Below are 25,476 nucleotides of genomic sequence, written 5' to 3'. Positions count from 1 at the left end.
TGTAAATTATGTTGGGTATTCTTTGGGTAACTCTGTGTATGTGTGTTGCACGTGTGTGGCGGCCGCATTTTGTGTGCGACGAGCAAAAATTTTCCTCTATTATTATTATTATTATTTTTGTCCGAACACTTAATTTGTAGTTTTTTCCATCGCGTAGATTGTTTTAATGAATTGTGCATTAAAATATTCAAACGACCATTGAGCGCAGCGTGAAAGTAATTTACGGAACTTTTTTCATTAAAAACACACACACACAGAATGTGAGCATGTGAAGGGGGTCACCGAGTTTTGTTGAAATTATATCCTGTTGATCTAGAGTAGAGAAATTTTGCAACAAACTGCATTTTGTGACGAATCAACAAAATTATTTTTCATGATAACATATTAAAATAATTGAAAATTTAGAAAAATAGTCTGACCCGTAAACTTCGTTCTACCTGTCGATTTTGTCAAAGTAAAAATCTACCCCAAAATTATGCAATTAATGCAACTTTCGAAATAAAGAGAGTAAAATGTGATGAGGTATGCAATGAACTTTACACGTCATATATGGAAAAATTTTTCTATTTTTAGACCTTCTTTTAAATAAACCTACACACTTAAAAAATTACTGAAAAAAATCTTGAAGCAAGTTTTGAGTTTCGTACAACTTCCTATTTAACGAATTGGTTTGTGTTCACAAAATTCGTTATATAGAATTTTTCATCCCAGTGCATATTTTAACTTTGTAAAACTTTATACACTCGAAATTCAAGTCCCAATGCAACATTTTTAAATATTTAACCCTGCGTTTTTAAATTTTTCACATCAAATTTTGACCTAATGCACATTTAAAAATACCCAAGTCCCAATGCACATTTTCAATATTTTAAGAAAAATTCGACCCAATGATTCGTTTATAGCAACTTCGTTAAAAAGGAAATTTTACGTATTTCGTTTCAAAATGAATTTTTAAATTTGAAAAATTAATAAAAAAAATATAAATAAATAAAAAAGTCAAAATTTCTTGCACATTTTCAGTAAAAAAAAAATCTAAAATTGCTCAATAAGAAGAATTCGTTATACAGCAACCTTTTTTTCGCTTTTTTCGCTTTTTTTACAATATGTTCTAAGGTTCAGGGCCGAAATGACTTTTAAATTAATTTTTTAAAAATATTTTTGAAAACAAAAAAATTAATATAAAAATTTGCGAATTTGACTTAAGTTTCTTATAAAATTTTAAGAAAATATTTTAATAATTTTTTTTTCTTAAATTTTATTCAAAATCTTCAAAAAAAAAGTCAAATGTTAATTAAACTTAAGCTTAAAATTTTTAAGTTATTTTTTTTTTAATTTAATTCAAGTTAAATTTTAATTTTAAGTCGAAAGTCTTTTTAGCCCTATTCACCAAAATGCCAAATTTAATCAAATTAATGTCGTTCTTATTAATTTTATATGACGACATCGTAAAATTCCCCGCAAAATTCTGAAAATTGATAAAAATATATTAATAATGGAGACGCCCGGTTAATTAAACGTCAACAAAAAGGTCACGTGTTTAACCAAAAATTTACTGTAATCGCGATTAATCGCCTCTCCGCGAATTATTACACATTTAAAAATAAATTTTTGCTCACTCACTCTTATCTTTTTGTCACAAAATACTCACACACGTTAAAAAAATGTAAAAAAAAAATTAAACAGAATCGGGTTATCAGTTAGAATATTTTTGGTCGAAATAACTGAGAGAGCTCGCAGTTGCATTTGAACTTTCACGTTAAACACATCAAAAAAATCCAAAATGAAATCCCGTCCGTTTCTTTGTTGCACAATTTTCGTGCTTGGCGTCTTGCAATTTTCCCCTGTCGCTGTAAGTATTTTCTTCGTCGCATCTCGCTAGAGACAAAACCAAAAAATAACTCATGGCAGTCCAATTCTACTTCCATTAAACGTTTTTCGCAGCCAACGACGCTCGAAGAGGACGCCGAGAACGAGTGCAAGGACCAGTTTGCGGTGACGGCAAAGCAGCTATCGCAACTCCATAATCGCGACTTTGAGAGCATCGACCCGGTGGACGAACGCGTGCAGTGCTTCGTCAAATGTTTCTTCCAAAAAGCGAAATGGGTCGATGCCACCGGGAGTCTGAATCGCACGCAAATGGAAGCCGATGTGCCGACAGATGTGCGACACGAAATCTCGCAAATTGTGCAACGGTGTACGCCGTTACAGGGTCAAACAGCCTGCGAAACGGCCTTCAAGCAGACCAAATGCTTCGTTGTGGAATACAAAAAGGTCGAGAAGGAATATGCGGCAAAGTTTACCGACGATTCGGCACAACATCTGTAGAGAATTTTTTTTTGTTGGGCATTCAATTTGCGAGTAAATTCTATATTCGACTGTGGTGATACAAAACAAAAAATAATATAATAAAAATTTATACAATAAACGACGAGATAGTGGGATTTATCGCTTTGTATTTCATTTTGAATGCTCACGAATTGAACGAACATTTTTTTCTCGTTTGTCTCTCACGTCTCTGAAAAGACGAAACGGAGATTAAAATTGTGTGTGTGTTTAAAATTATAAGTGGTCGCTTGTTTGTTGTGCCAGCGGAAAAGCGTCCTTTGGATGTGACAAGCATTTTTATTCCACTTAATAACAACAACATAAAAACGTGAACCACAAAACGTGCCCAAATTTTCCTTTTTTTTCCGTAGAAGGAGCTACTTTAATTAAAAATTTGTCAAGTGGCTGTCGATATACCATCAATAATTTATTAAACTTTACTCTTACAACCCTTTTCATGTTTTTTTTTCTTTTTCTCTTTTTTTCGTTCCGCATTTCGAAGAAAAAATCTGTATAAAAGTTTTCAAACTGTCCTTGATATGTATTAAAATTTTTGACCCAGTTGACATTTTAAAAATGTTTATACAGATTTTTCTTCGAAATGTAGTTTAAAAAAATAAGAAAAAAACCTTGAAAAGGGTTGTAAGAGTAAAAAGTTTTATAATTTACAAACAAACTTGACAAATTGATTGAGAAGAATTTTTAGACCCAATGCACATTGTAGTTTTTCACCTTAATAACAGGGTTACATAAAAGCTATAATTCAAACTCAAAAGCAGGGCTGGATTTTTTAAGTCGAAACTATTTAATTTAAGTCCTTAAGAACTTTTTTTCAAACTAAATTTATATTTTTTCTCAAAATTTAATTGGGCCAATTCTTTTTTCTTAAGCCTTAAGCCTTCTATGTGAAAAGATTTCAGATTATTTTTACACAAGTAAAAAATCTTTTTTGTCAATTTTTTGGATTTCATTTTTCAATTTTCAATTTTTAGTACATTTTAGCTGAAGGGGGTGCAAATGCCCCCTATGCCCCCCTGTATCCGCCCTTAACACAAGTTTAACTCAAGGTTAGGTTTGAGGATGCATCAACGCGGTCCGAAGATCTATTGTGATCGCATGTTCAGGTGTAGATCTTACGAGCTGTACCCGTCCTTATACCTTAATCAGTCAGTCCAATTTCATTCAAAAACTTATAAATTTTTCTAAGCCGATGTCCTTCAAGTTCAGGTGGATCCAAGAAGTAGTTCAGCAAGATTTCTTTGCTTTTGGCACAGAGTTCATACAATCGCATACCAAGTGTTCTGCTGTTTCTTTTTCCCGTTGACAGTATCTGCAAAGCTCATCATTTACGATTTTCATTCGTTTTAAGTGATAACGAAACTTTCCATGTCTTGTGAAAAACCCTAAAATTCATCTTATTTGCTCCTTCGTCATAGTTAGAACTCATTTGTACGTTCCTGGCTGAACCCCAAAATAAATCTTTTAGATTGTCTTAAGCCTTTGGTATTTTCGTAAAAAGTTGACCATTCTTCAAAGAGTTTTCTTCTAATATCAGCTTTAATAATAAGTTTTAAGCTCTTTTAAGTCTCATAAGTTTTTAAATAAAGAAGGGCCGTAAAAACTTAAGACACGAGTTTCATAAGTTTTTGCAGTTCTTCCTTAGTTGCTATATGGGGTAAAAATTTAAAAATGTCAACTGGGACGAAATTTTTAAATATGTTTTGGGTAAAAATTTTCAATTATGCATTGGGTCAAAGTTTTTAAATATGCATTAGGTCAATTTAATTAAAATGTCAAATGGGGCAGATATGATGAATTTTCATTGGGTCATAGTTTTTAAATGCGCTTTGGGCCGAAAATCTTCAATGTGCATTGAGACAAATATTTTAAAATATCAACTGGGTCAAATGTCGGGTGTATAAAGCTTTACAAAGTTCAAATATGCATTGGGATGAGAAATTCAATCGTATAATGGGCTATTAAAATTAAAATTAAAAAATTTTTTATTCGACTTAGTTTTGACTTAAGCTACTTTTATGTAAACTTAAGTATTGACCTAAAAAATTTTCCAGCATTGTGCAATGAAAAATTTTAAAAATACACCCCAGTGAACATTTTTTCTGACTCAGTGCATATTTTAAGATTTAAAACCCGCTAAACTAAAAATCTGATGACTTTCTCCAACACTTTTTTTCCTTCACAAAGTCATAACTTGTAACAAAAAAGTATTAAATAACCTTCTTCTGTCATGTTACCGTTTTCTTACTTCATCCATTCACTACACCTTATTAGTCCATTTATTACTTTTTTGTTCCTTTTTACACCCACCTCATTTTATTTTATTGCCCAGGTAGTTCACAGCGAACTCATAATTGACTTGTAATTGACCGAATTCAAGTAGGAAGACACCGCAAGCTTATTTTTTTCATGTTGTTGTTTATCGTGTGCGATATAAAGTCTCGGCTGTGCCAGAGCGATAAACGAGGCAAGTTGATTAAGTAAATGGCGACTTTAACAATGTTCAGCCGGCAATTGAGAAAGGAAAAAAAACAAGGGAACAAAAGAAGGGAAATGATCTCCTCATAAAAAATAATGTCGTTTGTAAAAACGGTTTGTGTGCCAGGTGTACTATTAAAGTAATAAACACATGACACACGCCGCCGCCCCAGCTAAGCCTATATGAGTAATAAGTAGATGCTTTGTCGTGCTATTAAAACAATTTATGTCAAAGTATTTAATAATAATCGTTTTCATCTGACACCAAATATATTAGTTTGCACTTTGTCGACAACGACAAAAGATGTTTTGCTGGATGACGTCGTCGTCGTTGTCGTGCTTGTTGTTGCTTTGTCGTTGTCGAATGTACATTATTATCCTTCTTCTCGTGTTACATCAATTTTTCATAATGGCTTCTTGCACACTCGAATGTCGCTCGTCGGAGAACAAAACGAACAGAGACACCAACTATTAATAGTTTGAGAAATTCTTTCTCTTTAAGTCTCGATGTGAGAGTGAGGCGAATGTGGAAAAGTGTCATGTTATGAGGATATGAGACAAATGAGCAGTAATGAAAACTTCAATATTGAACTTTTACTGTGAAAAGGAAAAAAATCTAACATTGTAACCTGAAGCATTGTAATGAGTTTTTTAAAAGTGCAAAATGCAGAAAAAAATATGCGAGACACGATGCAAGACACCGTAAAAATTTTGAAAATTCGAAAAATTGATGAAAACATAAGATTTTTTCTTGAATTTTTGATTTTTCATTACGTCAATATATTTTTGGAGGTCAAAAATGTAATTGGCGATGCCAAAAATGGTTGATTTTGTTCAATTTTATCAAAAAACTTCTAAAAATTGTCAAAAACCAGTTTTTATGAGCAAATTTTGTGTTTTGATGCTTGTTTTTGCTATTTCTAATCATAATCCATCAAAAAAGATTTTAAAAAATTGAAAAATATTGAAAATTAAAAATTTTATCTCCCCCAAATTTTTTGTCCTGGTGTCTCGCACCATGTCTCGCATCGTGTCTCGCGCCGTGTCTCGCGGTGTCTCGCGTCATGTCTCGCAAATTTTCAGGCTTGCGAGACATAGATTTTTTATAGTGTTGTAATGAGTATCTTAAAAGTGCAAAATGCAGAAAAAAATAATAAACAAAAAAAAATTATTTTAGTAGAAAATTCGTAAAAAATTATTGAATAAAGTTTTCTTAATGATTTTTTCAAAAGGATTTTTTTGACGTAAAAGTGATTTTTTAAAGAAAAAAAGTATTTTGCGTCAAATACGATACAGAGGCGTTACAAGGGTGCGGCGAGTGCGGCAATTCGCCGCAGGCGCCAAAATGGAAAAAGGCGCAATTTTCGAAAAAAAAAAATGGAAAACAAAAATTAAAATTGAAAATTTAACTTTTTTGCCATATTTTTTAAAATATTCTTTAATTTTTCTAATTTTACAGCGCCAAGTAGACTTTTCGTATTAAAAATTCATTAATTTTGACTTTATATTTTTAAATTTTGATCAAAAAAGCGCAAATTTAGGGAAATTTAGCTCGAAATCGTATAAAAAAAAATTAAGGAGGGGGCGCCATCGGTGAAAAAGGCGCAAATTTTCTAAATCGCCGCACCCAAATTTTAGGGTCGGTACGCCCCCTTGCTTTAACGATACAAAAATTTACACAAAGAAGAATTGTGGGAAAATTTTGGAAAATCTCGGAAACTCGTGAAAATTCGGAAAATTTGTAGAAAATCGACCAACTAAAAAAAATAATTTAATTTTAATCTTCAATTTTTGTGACAGTCTTGTGAACAAAGTTAAAACCTTCGAAAACTTCGAAAAATTTCCAGGAAAACTCGGAAAATTTTCAAAACATATTAATTTTTGTGAAATTCTTTATTTTGAATAGAAAATTTGTGGAAAACTTTATAAAAATACGGAAAATTCATGGAAAATTGGAAATTAGCGAGCTTTTGTGGAATTTTATGACTTCACTTTTGATGCTTCAAAAAATGTTCGAAAATTAACGAAAAGAAGAATCTTGAAAATATTTGCGGAAAAATCAGAAAAAAATATTGGAAAACTCGGAAAATTTGTGAAAAACTTTGGGAAACCCGGAAAATTCGAAAGTTATAGGAAAAACGCTAAAAACTAAAATATTTTTCCTAAAAATATCCTTGAAAAATCAAAAAATCTTTACAAAAAATCGTAATCTTACGAGCTTTCAAGGATTTTTATGACTTCACTTGTTCGATATAAAAAAAATATCTCAAAGAAAAATCGTGAAAATTTGTCGTTTTACTTCGATTTACGTAAATGGCTCATAAAAGTCGACAATTGGTGTGCCCGGAATAAATATTCGTATCATATTTCTCTATACTTCTCGAAATAATGTAACGTTGTAACATTTTTCCCATGGGTTTGACCTTTGACTTTGTAATCCTAATTTTCCCATACGTTCTGTTGTGCGGCTTGGAGTCTAAGTCCTCTTGAACAATAAAAATTTGTAAAGCACTTTTATATCCGCTCTTCCATCCATTTGCCTCACAAAAACGTTCGATTTAGTCATTTGCTGCCAGACACACACGGACCTCGATGGTATTTTATAGTTTTTCCATAAATGTTCGGGTGATACGTGCGCACCGAGTCTCGACGTAAATGTTGTGTTTGGAAATTTATGTGCTGCTTTTTTGTGTGCCTATGCTGAATTATTACCGCAAGAGTATCTCCCAACATATTTTTGTGCGGCGGCATATCATATACTTTACGGAGCAGTGTGTATTTTATATAATTTTTCATATTATTTCATATTGTTTTCCAACTATTTTTCATCCATGGCACACACAGAGCGAAAGACGAGAAGACTCGGTCTCTGATGGAAGTGGTGTCGGTATATTTTGCGGCAATAAAGCACCCATGATTCTATTTACGAATCTATTATATTTTTTAGCATTTTTTGTTGAACACGGAGTAAAGCAGCATTTGCAACGAGAAATGAATGAGGGAATTGTGTGTCGAATGTGAGCTGTGAGTGCATATATAAATTTTATCACAAAATATTGGTAAAAGGGTTCGAAAAGAGGTAAATATTGTCATTTTTACGAGGAATATCATAAAAATTATTTTTATGAAGTCAAGATTTGAGGGAAATTTTGTTCTAAAAAAAATTTTGTACTAAAAATTGTTCAGAAAATAAAAAATTGTACGAAAGTAGTTCTTAAAAATAAAAATTTGTACTAAAATTTTTAGTACTAATTTTTCTTATTCTAAATTTTACTTTGAAAATAATTTTTAGTACAAATTTTTATTTTTAGTTCTTTTTTTATAACAGTTTTGGTTCTATTTTTAGTACTTTTTTTTTAATTTTTAAAATAATTTTTTAATTAAAAAAAAATGTTAAGAATAGGACGAATAAATTTAATATTTTCATTTTTTCCATTTTTGGGGGTAAATAAAAAAATAAATATTTTTTAATTTTTTCTTTGTAATTTTTTAACGTTTTTAAACGTTTAACGTTGATTCTTAACATTTATTTAATTTTAATTTATATTATTTTCAAATTTGAGCCTAAATTGAAAAAAAAAATCAAACAAAATCACACAAAACAAAAAATTTTGAAAAAAAATTGTTTACAAATTTGTTTAAAAAATTTGTACTTTTTATTAAAAAATTGGTTTAAAAATTAAAACAAATAGAAATAAAAATTAAACCGAAAATTGTTCTAAAAAAATTCTACTAAAAATGTGTACTAACATTTTTAGTACTAACTAAGTACTAACTACTACTAAATTTTACTTTGGAAATAATTTTGAGTACACATTTTTATTTTTTAGAACATTTTTGATTCAATTTTTAGTACTACTTTTTTTAAATTTTTAAAACAACTTTAAATTACAATTATTTAAATTAGTACAAATTTATTAATAAATTTTTAGTCTAAATTTTTAGTACTAAAAATTTGTAGTAGGTAATTAATTTTTAATTAAAAATTGTTTTTAAATTTAAAAAAAATATAGAACTGAAAATTGAAAACTATAGATTTTAAAAATTAAAGATTTTTGAATTAGAACTAAAAATGAAGTAAAAAGAAAGTTCTAAAAATTAAATACTAAAATATGAAAGTTTGTACTAAATTTTTTTTAAAATTAACCCAAAATTATTTTTTGATTTAAATTTGAATAAAATTGATTTTTTTGAAGAAAATTGATTAAAAAATTTTTAAGTCCCCAAAGCAAAACCTAAGTAGCTTAAAAATAGCAAAAAAAAATTCGTTCCTAATCAATATAAATGTAAATCTGTCTGAAAAATCTCTACCATTGAAAACCCTGTTGCATAAAATTTGCCATAAATTTAAATGTTCACATGCTTGCACCAATTCAAGTGAATGATAGGAGGAAGCTAGTGGAATATATACACTCACAACAGACATACACGTCTATTTTTCCATAATAATTCTTCTAACAAGGTTTTTATTCATCCATTTTAAACACAAATAATTCAGGAACGAAAAAGAATGAAAACACGTCATAGCAACAACGTACTAGTTGCATAATAGTTTTTATTATTTGAACTATTTTTTTGTGTATTTAAAAAAAAAACAAAAAAAAACGAGAACCATAAAATAGTTAAAAGATAAAACAAAATAAATTTTATATGCACGCATCATAAAATAAAATACAAAAAATGATAGCAAATGAAAGCTTTTTTCATTTTTTGTGAAAAAAATATTTTTTGAGTGATGATAAAATTTTACGTACCTCTCTATCGAGCGCTTTCACGAGTTTAACTTCCCCCGTTTTCGGATTAACGTCAAAGTTGTCGCTGCCAATTAGGCCAAATGTGACATTGCCACCTTCGGGATCGTAGCCTTCGAGTGTGTAAACGACACTATCAACTGCCGTCGACTCGGATAGCGCCAAGTTGTTCATGTCCTGCGTAAAAACGGGAGGTAAATTGGCAAAACCTGTAAAAAGATAAACAAGTGAAACGTATTAGAGAGAGTAATGTTAATCAAAACAGACACAATTAGCAAATAAAATATCCCACTCTCTCCTATAGGTATTGCCACCTATCGTTTTATGTATTCCGGAGTGGCATTATTTGGAATTGATCATGCTCAAAATACGTAGAAACGGATACAGATTTAAAGGACATTGATATCATGAGAATTAGGTGTTAATATTGGTGTTTTGTTCCATTGTATCACACTTGAGCAGGTATTATGGCATCGCATAAGGAAAGGTAAAGTGTGTCTTTTATAGTTTTGATACTTTACACTCTAAATATTTTTGGAACAAGGCATTTATTCGAATAACATAAAATGTATCCGGGTACATTCCATCTTTTATTGTTTTAGGAAGTTTTTGCGATCCTGAATGTGAATGTGAATAGAAACAAGAAAAACGTTATTTAACTAATTTTGATTTCCTTCTCTCTGTAGGTTGTCGGTCTCCATGGGGTTTTTGTATCGTACTTGAAATGAAAAACGAATAAAGGACAAGCTATTAACTGTCGCACGTAAAACACGTACAAAACACGAAAGCCGAAAAACGTGGCTAAACTGAAAATAATTGAACTTTGTTTTTAATTAATTTGAAATAGATGGAGAGTTTTCAGAAAACATTTTACCGGTAATAGGATTTTTTGGATGGATTTTACGTGGAATTGTTTGCTTTGAATTTCATTTTAAATAATTTGTTAAAAATTGATCTTTTAACCGATTTTATGTCTGTCCGTTGATTTGTTTTTTTTTCAGAATAATACGAAGGAAGGATCTCTAAATATACCTAATATGAAATTAATTGAAGAATTTGAGGTAAGATTCTGATTGTAGAAATACTTGACTTGACCAATGAACATAGAAGGAATGTATAATGAAGGTAAGCTTTTACTTTTAATTTGTCTGGTTTAGAGCAATTACAAGCTAAGAAATATCTCTTTTGAATGTAATTATTATATAATCGATATCGAGTATCAACTAAGCATGGAGCAGGAATGCGAATGATGAACAATTAAATATTGTTGTTTCAAACACCTGGAGATTAATTAAAGTGTAATTAATTGCTGTTTATAGTTCAAGGATTAAATTTTCAAGATTTTGATGTTGAGATTGTATCAAAAATTTTAAAGGCTGAGGAATTATGAAAACTAAAATAGAAATGTGTGCCTTGGAGTTATAAACAACGTTATCCTTCGGGAACATATAGTACTGACATATGATGAAAGAAGACTCTCGAGCTATACGGATAATAAAGAACACAACTACCCTTTTGGCGAAAAACGGGTCAGATTGATCCCTTAAGGGATCAGGTTGACACCTTAGAAGTCAATTTGATCCCTTAAGGGAATTTTTTGGATCCCTTAAGGGATCAATTTGCTCCATTAAGGGTTCAATCTTATCCCCTTTCGAGTCTGACATCTTTAGACCCAAAATATTGAATCTTTCAAGAGATCATTATGATCCCTTAAGAGGTCATTATGATCCCTTAAGAGGTCATTATGATCCCTTAAGATATCAAATTTATCTCTTGGAGTGATTAAATTGACCTCTTGAAGGGATCAATTTGACCTCTTAAGGGTTCATAATGATCTCTTGAAAGATCTAATTTTTTGGGTCTGAAGATGACCGACTCTAAAGGGAATCAGGTTGATCCCTTAAGGGATCAGATTGAACACTTAATAGAGCAAATTGATCCCTTAAGAGATCAAAAAATTCCTTAAGGGATCAATCTGGCCCGTTTTTCGGGTATCTTAAACCTCATGTTTGAAATAAAGACGGACAAAAAAGGAATATTCTTTAGACCAAAAACGGGTGAAATTGATCCATTAAGTCCTAAGAGATCATATTAACCACTTTAGTGGATTTTCTGATTGTCTTAAGAATTAATTCAACTCCGTATAAGGAAACAATATGATTCCTTTAAAGGCCAATTTGACTCTTTATGAAGTAATTAAGGATCAAATTTGTCTCTTAAGGGATCAGATAAATCAGTTTGATTCCTTGAAGAGTTAAATTAATTTCTTAACGAAGGTATCAGAATATTCATTAAAGAGGGTTATATGATCTATTAAGAAGTCCTACGGGATCAATTTCACCCGTTTCTTGTCCGTAAGGTGAGACTTAAGTGAATAGGGAAAGATCTGAGCCAGATGTAGAAAAAAAAATTTAATTTGATTAAAAACTAGTTTTAAAACTAGACTTTAACAAAAAAGCGCCTTAGTTCTTAATTTTTTAAAAACAACTTTTAAACAGCTGCTTCATCCTTTTTTGTAAAGAGCTTACATTAAACATCACCAAATTCAGCAAAAAAAAATATTAAATGCATAAAAGTTTTTTTGTTTCGTTTCGTTGCCATCAGCTATGCACAAACAGACAAAAAATCATCATCAACATTACTAATACACTTCTGATTGGATTCATTGTTGGTGTCCATGCCAAATGTTGAAATGTTTGTGAAATGTATATTTTATGTAAATCATGAAAAAACAACAAAACACAGTGTGACCAAAAAACATGAAAAAGGGAAAATCCCTCGTAAATAAGGTTCAGAATTTTGGGAGGCACCGTTCTTTGATCTGTTGTTGAGAACATCATCATCTGTTGTGGATTTTTTTTGTGTTTGAATTGTTTTTGCCCATCACTGTTATTATTTGGCATAAACACTTTTTCAACAAAGAAGCGGCAAACAACAAAGGAAAAAAAGGGAAAATGATTCACACCAATATTTTTTTGGCATAAATGAAGACCCCTTTTGTATATCAATGGCGCACGTACAGAGAATAAATGATTGTCCAAAGTATTTTGTCAAAATTGATCCATGGATCAGGAATAACATGTGCCTTCCTTATTATTATTTTTTTTGTTGTGTGTTTATTTGTGTCTTGCTGGAATGTTATTTAACACTCAACCTTTTTTGCTTCTAACGCATTCCAAAAAAATGAAAAAACTCCTTCTGTCTGAATCGAAAACTGGAATAAAATGCGATTTGGTAAGAATTGGAATTCTTTCAAGTTTTTTTTTATATTTTCCTTTTTTTACGTTTCAGGGAATTCGTTTTTCTTGACATGACATGTTAGATCGGTTTGGATTTATGATGAGAGATGAATGGATTGGTTTCAGAAAAAAAGGGTCTAGAAAGGTTCTGTCGCTTCTAATGTTCTCAGGTCGGAACGGATGCGTGAGTAAAATAATAAACAACGCGCACCTTTTGCTCGAACATTTTTTTTCTCTCAAACTTTAGCTGAAAGCTGAAAATCGTCTCGACAATTTATTATTTTATTATTATGATATTGCGTGGCATTAGTGTCATCAGCATAAAAAGAATATAAATCAGCATCAAGTGGCACCAAGAAACTGGCAAGGAACAGCTTTTACCTTTTACTTTTTCTCATATTTACTTTTCTATCGTTGAAAAAGTGTGAAAGGAGAAAGGAGGAAGAAGAAGAAGAAGTGACTAACTACATGACAAGATACAACGTTGAACACACTGTTGCTGCGTTGTCACCTATTAATAAATCCTTATCAATGTCAAAGACGCGCCAAATTACTCTATATGTCGCTTTCTATATTGGTTTATTGAGGAAAAACCGACGAAGAAGCGACATTTTTCTTCATAATCATCATAAATGTCACAAATCAGATAAATTTTATTTGTAACGTTAACGCTGACTAATGCACGTGGGACATTATTGCGGTAAATTTATCGGTGGTTCCGGCGATGTGTTGCGAACGATAACTGATGTTGCCAGTAAAAACGTAACTCCTTGTTACGTGTCGACTTAATGATTTTTAATGTAAATTCATGGGGAATGGTATCAGGAGTTATGGAAGTGGTACACGGAAAATGTTAAATCTGATGATCAAGGAAGTTAGTAGAAATATTTTTAGTAGTCAAAAGTGTTAGAAACTTTAGGATAATTTTTTTCTTAAAGTTTTTTTTCCAGACAGTCAAAATTTATCAAGGTTAAAAATATTTTTGTTAAGAAATTTTTGCATCTATAGGTAAGTTTTGATTTTTTTAAATTGTTTTTATAAAGAAATTTCTAAGTTTTCAGTTTTGCAAGGTCCTTCAGGTAATTTCATAAGAAATTTTATTTTCTAATATTTTTTAGTTTTTTTAAAATCAATTTTAAGGAAAGTTATGGCATTATTGGATCCATTAAAAGGGGAACATAATTGAAAGATCCATATGACGAAGAAGCTTTATCAGACGCTTGTGCGTTTTGAACTAGAGGATAAATCTGATGTCTGGAATATTGGAGCTACCAAATCCACAAAAATTGAATCAGTACAGAAACAATTTATGCTGTTTGCTCTAAGAAATCTTGGCTGGCGAAATGATACTTTCACACTACCAAATTGGTTTTAATGTGGGTACCAGGTCATAGTAACATTTGCGAAAATGAGATAGCAGATGAATCAGCAAGAGAAGGATCTGAAAGAACATACTCAGAAGAAGAACCGTGTTTAGGCATTGCATTACAAACAGCCAAAAGTGCTATTTTGGAATGCCTCATAGACGAAACCTCAAGATACTGGAAATTCGAAGAAAGAAGGCTATCAGAACATGTCAATAGTTTTGTACCAAACAGATCTTTGACAAGAACAAGAGAGCTGATTAACATGAATATTACTCAAATTAGAGTCATAGTTGCTTTCCTAACCGGCCATGTAAGATTAAAGAAACTGATAAATAGAATGGGTTATACAGACTTAACAGATTGCAGAATCTGTCACTCAGCAGAAGAAACAGCAGATCACATTTTATGCGATTGTCCTTATATGGACCACAAAAGAATGTTGCTTTTAGGAAGCACGAATGACATTATGGATCCTGAAGAATTTAGAGATTTTTCACTGAAAGAAATCTTTTCTTTCTTAAAGAGTGTCAGCATGGTTAAAGAAGAATATGGAACAGGTTAGGAAGAAAGAAAACCCATAGAAAGCTCTTTTTTGTCATCATGGGGTCATAATCATCATCATTGCCATAATATGAAAGCAGACTAAAATTTCTAAATATAAAAAGCACTAAAAAACCCAAAAATGACACAAAATTTAACAAAAAAGGTGATTTTATATAGATTTGCACCCCTCTTTGTGGTCCGCTGATAGCCCTCTGTATCCGCTCTTGATGAAAACAGACTAAAATTTCTAAATATCGATACATTTGAAAAAAAAGAAGAACGGACTCCATGTTTGCATTTGACTTCATGAGAAAAAGAATCAACTGCTAACAATCAGCTGAAAATTACGAAATATCGTACAACTTAAGACAACGTCAATTTTTATAAATTTAATCGAACTTTTACATCAATGTTAATGGGAAGCTTAGGATGTTTTTGGCCTTCAGGGTATAGTTTTCCCAATACTTTGATGTTTTTAAAAGGAAATTAGTAAAAAAAATCAAATTTAAGTAAAATGAATATTTCATGGCTCTAAAATTTAATTTTAACACGCTTATTTGGGAAAAATCTACGGGTAAAAAAATAACAGCTGATAAAATTTTAATTTTTAATCAAAATTAAAAAAATATGAATATCAAAATATTTTTTTAATTAAAAACTTTTTTTTTGAAAATCATTATGTCGATGACATGTCCAACATTCGGATTCAAACGAGCAAAAACTTCATTAACTTTTCATATGCATTCATTTTCTATTTAGTTCAAATATCAAAAGTCCCAACTAAAAATTGGGCTGCTCTTTTTCATCTCATCAAAAATAACCATTCAAGGTCATCAAATAACATTTTTTGATTAAAAACCATTTCCTTGAAACAATCCTAAAAAATGTTTGCATTCATCAGCAAAAATAGCCCAACATTTCCACGAAAAAAAAATAAAGTTAATTTGTTTCCTATTTTTGGTAATATTTCAATTTCCGGTAGCAGTCAACACAAAATGTGCCTTTTTTTGTGCACACAAAAAAAATTAAAACATCTAAAATATTTTTCTTGTTAGCAAAATAAATATAGAAGCAACACAAAAAATGTGACAATAAATTAGTTTTTTCCGATTCGAAACATGACATTTAATGACAAAGGCACAAAAATAACATTGACGCACATACACGAAATTCCCTTGTCGCGAGGTTTATTTTTTTTAGTATTTTTTTTCGTGTATGAGAGATTTGTAATCGCGACAAAAAATTCTGTACAAACAAAAAATCACACGAAAAATTCACAGGAGTCGCTTTTTTGTTCGTTGTACGTGTCAGCAATAAATTGAATGTTAATGTTAATGTCAACTAATTTGTGGGTCTATTTGTTTCATTTTTTCCCTGTAAAAACATTTTTTTTTGCGTCATCAAGATAAAAAAAGAAGTCTTTGTGTTGTAATGAAGTTGATAAGAACAAAATCGCAAAAATTGCCGTCACTCATGCGATTTTAACATATTTTATTGAGTGTGTTTGCGCCATTGTTGATAAAATTCCATTTTAATCTAATTATATCCGCTTGCATAAATCAAAGGAAAATTATGTTATATAAAAACTTACATGATTGTGTGTGCGCGAGTAACAGCAACGCTGTAGAAATAATCCTTAAATGCATTTTCCATCGATGTATCATTTTTGTTGCATGTGTGTTCGTCGGGCTGTTGCTATGAAAAACTTTGCTGCTGATGTCTTCAGTGGAAAAATCTGTAAAAATACACAAAAAAAGAAAGGAAATTTATGAGTTAATCTGAATGTGACACAATGAACGGCATTTATGGGTTTTCTGTTGCGAAATTAATTTTAAATCAAATTGTTTTATACGTATTTTGTTTTTTAATATAAAAAAGGCAATAAAGGACAGAAATATTAATGCCAGTGGTTTTTGTGGGGATTTTCTGCATTTATTGCTGTTGTTATGTTCGTGAGTCCGCACAAATTTTTTGACAAATTATTCAAATTAAGATTTTTTTCATTTATATTTTTTTTTTGTCAAATGAAGCTCATCTTTTATATTGGTTTTAATTGGAGATGAGAATTGTGACGTAATGAAATTTATGTTTTAACTTTAGTTGGATGAATTGGGAATATTTAACATTAATTTTAAAAATTCCGAATTAAAAATATTTTATTTTATAAAAAAATTAATCAATAATTTAATTATAAATTTAATTAAAATTTGCCTGAAATTTAAAAAAAAATAAATTAAAAAAAATAATTTTTTAATAAAAAAAAATAAATTACAAATTAAATTTTAAATAGATTAAAATTAAAGTGAGGTTTTATTAATTTATAATTAAATTAAAAATTAAAGAACTTTTCCTGAATTTAAATAAAAAAATAATTTTAAAATAAAAATAAATTGATATTAATTTAAAAAAGATTTTAATAATTATTTTTTTTTAATTAAAAATTAATTATTTCTTTTAAATAAAAATTTAAAAAAAATGAAATATTTAAAATAAAAATAAATTTTAAGTTGATCTAATTTTTTTTAATTTATTTTTTAACCAAAAATTTATTAAATTTTCTTAAATTTAAATAATGAAAAAATTTAAAAAATATATTTCAAATATTCACAAAGAAATAAAATTATAAAAAATTAAGAATTTTAAATTTTTTGTGAATTTTAATTTAAAAAATATTTAATAATTATTTTTTTAAATTAAAATTTAATTAATTTAAAAAAAATTTTAAAAATTGAAATATTTAAAATAAAAATAAATTGAAATATTTAAAATAAAAATAAATTTTAAGTCAATCTAACTTTTTTAAATTTTTTTTTAATTAAAAATTTATTAAATTTTCTGAAATTTAAATAAAAATAAAATTTAAAAGATTTAAAATAATAAAAAAAAGTTATAAAAAATTAAGAATTTTTAATTAATTAATTTAACTATTTTTTTTTATTATAAAAAAAATTCTTATAAAATTGTTCTATAGAAATGAGTAAACATTTACAACCACCACATTTCTTTTGAATTTCTTCTTAAAAATTGTAATTTTTTAATTTAAATTCAGAGTGCAGCACTTCAAAAACACTCAACTTGCGATTATAATTATTCCACATGTCAAGCAAAAATAATTCCATAAGAAGTATAAGAGTGTGAAAAATGTTCTTTGAAATGGGAAAATCCTCGCATTTTTAATGAAGTAGTCTCTTTTCCACCATTTAATCACACAAAAAGCTAAAAACCCTTAATTTTATAAAAAAAATTCTCCTTCTCATCCGACGAAGCTCCTTTAACGAAAAACATTAACGAGATTGAAAAACTATTTTTTTTCTCTCAAAAACAGTCCAACAACACTTGAGACTTGACTTCATTTTCGCCAACAGAAAAAAAAACATATGTAAGTGATTTGTTGAGCAATCTACATTCATGACAACAACAGAAGTGCTCCATTGTGAAAAATTTTTCCAACTTCAAGAGTGGAAAATGTGTGTTTTGTATGAATGAATTATGCAACCGAAACCATTGCATTTCTGGCGTTTCCATGCACAAAAAAAATATAAAATACGGAAAAAATGTGATAAAAAATAATAATATTTGTTCGTATTGATACAAAACGGAGCTCAAGGATGCACACAGTGTCGAGTGAAGTCGACGATGCCAGAGAAAAAAAGAGTGAGATAGAAGAACGAGGACAAACATATTTGAATTGAAAACATATTCAACAACTTTTTAATCTTCTTGACTTTTTTCCCGTACTTTATAAAAAAAAAAGTTTTCTTGTTTCAGCTGGATTTTTTTTCGCTACTCGCTCTCTAATAATATACTAACCGAAAAATAAATAAAAGAAGCAACAGAATATGGTGACAGATATATACTTTATTTGTTGTTGTGTGTTACATCCGATTATGCGAAGGATGAAAAGAGTCGAGAAGAATTTTTGTTTGTTTCGCGTCAGGGATTTTGGGGAAAAAAATTCAATAAAAAAATTTTTCATACAAAAGGTTTCATACAAAAAATAAATAATTTTTAAAATTGTTAAAAATTTCTCATAGGTAAAAAAAAAATTTAAAAATTTTAAGATAATTTTTAAAAATTAATTAAAAGTTAATTATTAATTATTTTTTTTTTATTAATAATTTATTTGAGAATATATTGTTTTAAAATTTTAAAATTCTGAATTAAAAAAAAAGTTTCTAAAATTTTAGTTTTTTTCATAATTGATTTTTTACATTAAAAAAATTTATTTCAAAAAAAATTAAAATTCAGAAAAATCTGATTTCAAGGTGATTTAACACCTTTTTTTTACCTCGTAAAAAAATTTTTAAAAATAAATTGTTAAAAAAATTAACCCTAGATACAAAATAATAAATTTTAAAATAATTTCAGTTGAAATATTTTAAAAAAAATTAATATAAGAATATTTGAATATTTTAATTAAAAAAAATTAAAAAAAAAAAATTAAAAAATTAATTTCTTAATCAGTTTTCTTAATTTTTCGTCTTATACCTTATTTTTAAATTTCACTCAAATAATTATTTATTTATTAATTTTTATTTTTTTAGTCAATTTGAATTTTTTTTTATTAATTTATTTTATTTTTTGTATTTTTATTTTGCATATATTTTTTTAATTTATCGAAAAAAAACTTATTAAAATATTTAAAAATTCTCAAATAAATCGAAAATATTGAAAATTTTTAAAAATTTGCCGATTTTTCTTAAAATTTTTATCTTCAAGACATTAAAAAAATTAAAAACTTTCTAGAAGAAAGAAAATTTTATTTTATTCTATTTTTGACCCAACTTGAAAGAAAATATTTTTGTATCAATTAAGATCAAAAAACCATAAATTTTCCGAAATAAAAACAAAAAACTTTGACATTGCAAGAAATATTCAAAGTTATAAGGAAAAAAAAATAATTTTTTGCCCATTTTCCTAGTTTTTTCTTAGCAACACTTCTGCTTCCTTCCTTTTAGCTTTGCATGAAACTCGAATGAGTGACTGACTGCGAACGAATGTTTGTCTATTTGTTCGAGTTGATATCTCTTCACAATGTGGCTTGTACTTGGGGCACATAGCTACATCGTCGTGCGGTAGGATAAACAAGTTGATCCAGATTTGAAACGGATTAAAACTTTTTTTTTGCTTTCTAAATACATCCACATGCTGTTCCGTTGCTTCTCTTCCTGTTCCTCTCTCGTTGTAAGTAATATTTTTATTATAAATGAATTATTCACTCCGACACATTGATAGATGGCTTGCAATAACTTTGTTTCAAGGATTCTTTCGTTTTTTTTTTTATTATTTATCCTCATTTCATGCAAACGAAACAAAAAAAGTCTATTAAAGTTTTATTAAATTTCTTTCGACACTTTGACTCGTTTTTAATAAAAAATAATAATAATGAGGGCGATGTCAAGTCAATTTTTCTTCGTTGCCAAGCTGAGACAGGCAAGATAAGGCAACAAAAAAAGAAAGAAACGTCTGTTCAGTTTTGAAAAAGATGAGGTCGTTAGAATAACTCATTCACACTTCGTTTGATTCACTTTTATCTCTCGTCGTTCGTTTTGTGTGCGCGGTCTCCATTTGCAAATCATTTGTGGCTTGACCTGATGTCGCTACACAGCAGCGTTTTATATGGCAGTGCTTAGTGCATGTTTTTCCTCGCCATTTACTGCAACAATTTTGCATGTGATGTTTGAAAAGCATTTTTTTAGAAAATATTCGAGCTCCCAAAAGTATATTTTCTGTCTTGGTTTCGAAGTAATATTTTTTTATTTAAAGAGTTTTTCTTTTGAAGTTATAACATTTCTTTTTTCTAAAGATTTTGCCGATTTTTCTAAAAAAATAAAAGAAATTAATCGGAAAAATTTTAAAAATTAACAAAACTGTTTTTTTTTGTAAAATTTTCTAAATTTTAAAATAAATTACCTAATTTAAATTTTTAAAATTTTTAAATAAATAAAAATAAATATTTAATAAAAATAAATTAATTAAAAATAAAAAAATAAATGGAAATAAATTTAAATTAAATAATAAATTAATTAAAATTTAATTTATTTTTTTTTTAAATATTAATTTTATTTATTTTATTTTATTTTTGAATTAAATTGAAGCTTTAAGGGAATTTTTTCAAAAGTATAAATTTTTTTTTCATACTGGAAAAGCAGAAATTTGAGTGGAATTTGATTGGAAAATATTTAAAAATAAATAAAATAAAATAAATTATTAAAAAAATAAAATACATACAATTTGCGACGAAGATTGAAATACTTTTTAAATCAATTTTAATTTAAATTTAATTTTAATTTAATTTTAATTTAATTTTAATTTATTTTAATTTAATTTTAATTTAATTTTTTTAATTTAATTTTAATTTTAATTTAATTTAATTTTAATTAAATTTTAATTTAATTTTAATTTAATTTTAATTAAATTTTAATTTAATTTTAATTTAATTTTAATTAAATTTTAATTTAATTTTAATTTAATTTTAATTTAATTTTAATTTAATTTTAATTTAATTTTTATTTTAATTGATAATTTAATTTAAGTTTTTAACGACTGAATTGAAAAATTTTTTTTAATTTTAATTTTAAATTTAATTTTAATTTAATAATTTAATTTTAATTTAATTTTAATTTAATTTTAATTTAATTTTAATTTAATTTTAATTTAATTTTAATTTAATTTTAATTTAATTTTAATTTAATTTTAATTTAATTTTAATTTAATTTTAATTTAATTTTAATTTAATTTTAATTTAATTTTAATTTAATTTTAATTTAATTTTAATTTAATTTTAATTTAATTTTAATTTAATTTTAATTTAATTTTAATTTAATTTTAATTTAATTTTAATTTAATTTTAATTTAATTTTAATTTAATTTTAATTTAATTTTAATTTAATTTTAATTTAATTTTAATTTAATTTTAATTTAATTTTAATTTAATTTTAATTTAATTTTAATTTAATTTTAATTTAATTTTAATTTAATTTTAATTTAATTTTAATTTAATTAATTTTTTTAATTTTAATTTAATTAAAAAAATATTTTTTTAATCTTTAATTTTAATTTTAATTTTAAAATTTAAATTTTTTAATTTTTATTTAAAAAAAAATACACTCACATCACCCTCATTTCTACACCAAACACGATGAAAACCGTGCTCTAAATTGATAAAACCCACCGCCATCCACAAAGAAAAACAGAAAGCAGCAAAACCGAAGCAAAACGCAGCAAAGAAAAATAACCGAGTTTGCATTTATTTGTCCTGCCGTTTCCTCATTTCCTTGATATCTTCCACAAATACACTTCACAAAGCGCACAGACTGAAAAAAAACTCACATAGAATTGTCACGGATTCTGTCGTCCGGTCATGTGTTCGCATCGTCTGTACTTCCAGTGATTTGTTTGTCTATTTTTCCTCTTCCGACTTCTTTTTTTCTAACATTTTTAGTCCATAAATCAAGAAAGTGCATTTTATTTGCACCATTTATACCCAATTTTCGTACAAAATAAACGTTTTGTCTGAATTTTTAGGCAATTTATCATGCAAAAAAACGACCAGAAAAGAGTTATGAATGTTTGTATTTTTTCCATTGTCGGAGAGAGTGGATTGGCATTAGTATGTGTTTATGACAGACGGACAAATTCGTTTCCGCCGAACAATAAAAATGGGTAGCAATTGGTTGGTTACTGCTCAAAATCCGAGAAAAAACGGATTTGGAGATGTCAACTTGTCATTAAAGCGGCTTTGAACATTCATCATCAACTTTTTTTTATCTCTCGGTTTAAAATTTCCCCATTTTTTACGGAGAAACTCGTAATAAAGTGAGAGAATAAAGAAAAATGATAATCCGTAATTTCAGCTTCAGCAACGTAATTATGTAATTAAAACTGCACGATTTAAGAAATATGACCCAAATTTCGCAAGCGCAGCAAAAGGAGAGATAATGCGTCGCGCTAATATGAGCTTCGCGAACAAACAGCCTTAAAATGCCATAAATTCTGCTGTGTGTTGTTTTAACGTGCTCTTCCTTGTTGTTTTGCTATAATTTTATGCTCGGGAGTATTATATTATAATCACTTGCAATATAATTACAGCTTTTCTTCAAACCCGCTTCTTGTCGCTCTTGGTGCGATGCTTTTTTTCAAGGAGAATAATTTGTCGTTGAAATTTATGTGTTTTGATGTAATTTTGCGGGCGTAATTGTTTCTAGTTGTGTTTTACTGTTAGTTTGGAAATTCTAATAATTTTGCGGTTGCAGTCCATTTGTCGAGTAAGAAGCATAAATACTTTTAGTAAAAAAAAGTTTTTAACACAGAAAAGCTTTTAACAATTCTTGTATTGAAAAGTGGGAGAAGAAATTATTTAAAACGCATTTTTGTTAAAAAATACCAGACGTCTCCATTTTTTGAGATTTTTAATTTATTTTATTTTTTTAATTTTATTTTATTTAATTGATTAATTAATTTATTTATTTTTTTTCATTTATTTTTGATTTTTTTATTTAAATTTTTAGTCATTATATTTTAAAAATTATTTTATGTTGAAAGAAAATTCTAAAAAAAAATTATTCAATATTAATTTTCAAATTTATTTTTTAATTTAATTCAATTAATTATTTTTTACATTACACAAAAGAGTTTTTTTTTTTTTTTAAATTTTTTAAATAAAAATTAAATTTTTTCAAAATTTTTATTTCACGAAATAGGGGAAAAAATTTTAAAATAAAATTTTTAATTAGTTTTTTTTTTTCAAAAAAAAACTTTCAAAAAATAATTTTTGTATAATTTAAAAATATTTTTTAAAAAATTTTTAAATGCTAATTATTTTTTGTTAAAATTTTTTTATTAAATTTTATTTATATTTAATAATTTTTTTTGTGTTTTTATGTAGAGTTAAAAAAATAATTATAAAAATAAAATAAAAAACATTAAAAAAATTATATTGAGATAAAATCATATTTAGAGTTAAAGGGAAAAATTTAAAAAAATAATTTTAATTTAATTATAATTTAAAAATATTTTTTTTATAGAAATTTTTTTAAAAAAATATTAAATTTTATTAATAAAAAAATTAAGAGATCAATTATGAGTTTAATTAAAACTTAATTTATTAAAATTTTTAAAATAAAAAAAATAATTTATTATAATTATCACAGTTTTCGTCTTATTTAAAAAATAATTTAAAGCAAAATTTAAATATTTATTTTTTTATTTAAATATTTTTTTAAAATAATATTTTTTGCGAGAATTGAAATTTTTATTTAAAAAAAAAGTAAAATATTAAAATTCTCATAAAATTCAAGTTCATTAAAAAAATTAAGTTTATGACATTTATTTTAAAGCTTTATAATAAGTGACATATAAATTTAAAAAAAATCATCCCTCAACTTTGTCACTCAAAATGACATTTTTTTTGAATAATTCAACACCAACCCATTTCAACGAAAAATAAAAAACCAACTCACACAAAAAACGTCCGAAACTAAAACGAAAACAATAAAATAAATTAAAAAACGTCCACTTCAATTAACAAAACTGATTATCACGTTGATTCCTCTCTATTTTTACCATATGCATTGGCAAAGCAACTATTTTGCGACAACTTTTTTTTTTTTGTACGAAACATTTAAAAAATTATAGAATTTTGTAGTTGAATCACGTTTTACTGTGAAAAAGAGGAAGAAACTTTTCCACTCTTTTTTTTGTGTGTTTGCTAAAAATTTAACTTCCTGTACAAAAAAAAAATCTTCCTCATGCATCGGAACTAAGAAAAAAAAATTGGAAGACGAAAAAAAGTGACAATGTTCCTTAATCGATTTTTTTATTTGAAGGAATTTTTCTCGTCTCAAAAAATGTTGTTTTGGACAAAAAGCGCAAACAAGTGTTATAAAAGCTTTTCAATGGAAATTTATTTGATTTTAACTGAAATGTTATTGTCTTTTTAAGGGAATTTGAAAGAAAAAAAAAGTTTTTTCTTCTTTGTGACAATTTTCCTCTTTTTCTTCCTCTTTGTCCTCGTTTTAAAATTTTTTGTGTAGGTAAAAAAAAGTTTTGTACGCGTCCAAGTCATTACCTTTCAAAATAAAAGATTAATACACTTACTTCATGGAACATTACCGTCGAACAAAAATATTTACTAAAGTTTTTTTTTTCTTGTTCGTTTCCCGTTTTCTTGTAGCAGAACAAACTTGAGACGAGACAACAACAAAAAAAAAGTGCAAAGAAATACAACTTTAAACAAGACACAAGAAGCACATAAAATATCACGTCCGGATCAAGTCTACTGATTTTCTTTTCAAACTAAATTTCACACAGCAGCAGTCTGTTAAAATGAAGAAAAAAAGTAAATTACAACGACGACCTACATCCACGAGCTCTTTTTTCTGTATTTCCAATGTCTTCTGAAGTAAATAATTTTCAATACACGGGAATTTTTTTTCTATTTTTTTTTGTTAGATAAACGAGACGAGTTACGTGATGATACAAAATTATTCTGGAAAATGTTGCACTTTAAAAGGAGTAAAAACGTGGAAGAGGAAGGAAAGACGTTGAAATCTTCATTTAATTAATCAGTTTCTCGTTGGATGATTTTTGTCTGTGATGTTCTGGGTGTTGGAGATATTACTTATTATGACTTTTGAGCATTAATTATTTATAAAAGTCATTCATTAAAATCTTATTTTCCAGTGAAAGAGCAGCGAAGAAGATATGATCGTGATAAATTACATCAAAAGAGAAAAGAGTGTCGAGAAATAATCG

The 25,476-nt window shown here is 27.3% G+C and overlaps 2 protein-coding genes across 3 annotated transcripts in view; one reads left to right on the top strand and one right to left on the bottom strand.

Moving 5' to 3' along the window:
* Positions 1–16,406, bottom strand: part of LOC134833562 (cadherin-87A) — a 52,685-nt gene extending 36,279 nt beyond the window's left edge. Inside the window, exons 1-2 of the mRNA XM_063847923.1 lie at positions 16,313–16,406; positions 9,576–9,781 (exon numbers count right to left, since the gene is read on the bottom strand). Of these exons, the coding sequence (XP_063703993.1) occupies positions 9,576–9,781; positions 16,313–16,385 (279 nt within the window). The 5' untranslated portion in view covers positions 16,386–16,406. The remainder of the gene's footprint in view (positions 1–9,575; positions 9,782–16,312) is intronic.
* Positions 1,719–2,431, top strand: LOC134834525 (general odorant-binding protein 56a-like). 2 transcript variants are annotated; one of them, XM_063849242.1, is made up of 2 exons: positions 1,719–1,849; positions 1,942–2,431. In XM_063849242.1, exons 1-2 carry the CDS (start codon positions 1,781–1,783, stop codon positions 2,323–2,325), a joined length of 453 nt encoding a protein of 150 aa, XP_063705312.1. In that variant the 5' UTR covers positions 1,719–1,780; the 3' UTR covers positions 2,326–2,431. The 2 variants fall into 2 exon arrangements, with proteins under 2 accessions (XP_063705312.1, XP_063705310.1); XM_063849240.1 differs by having other exon boundaries at positions 1,748–1,849; positions 1,909–2,431.
* Positions 16,407–25,476: the final 9,070 nt, after the last annotated feature.

Source organism: Culicoides brevitarsis, chromosome 3 (assembly GCF_036172545.1).
Source record: "Culicoides brevitarsis isolate CSIRO-B50_1 chromosome 3, AGI_CSIRO_Cbre_v1, whole genome shotgun sequence".
In the NCBI taxonomy this organism is placed as follows: Eukaryota; Metazoa; Arthropoda; class Insecta; order Diptera; family Ceratopogonidae; genus Culicoides; species Culicoides brevitarsis.
Note: the sequence above shows the minus strand (reverse complement) of the source record. Positions and strands in the feature narration are given on the sequence as shown.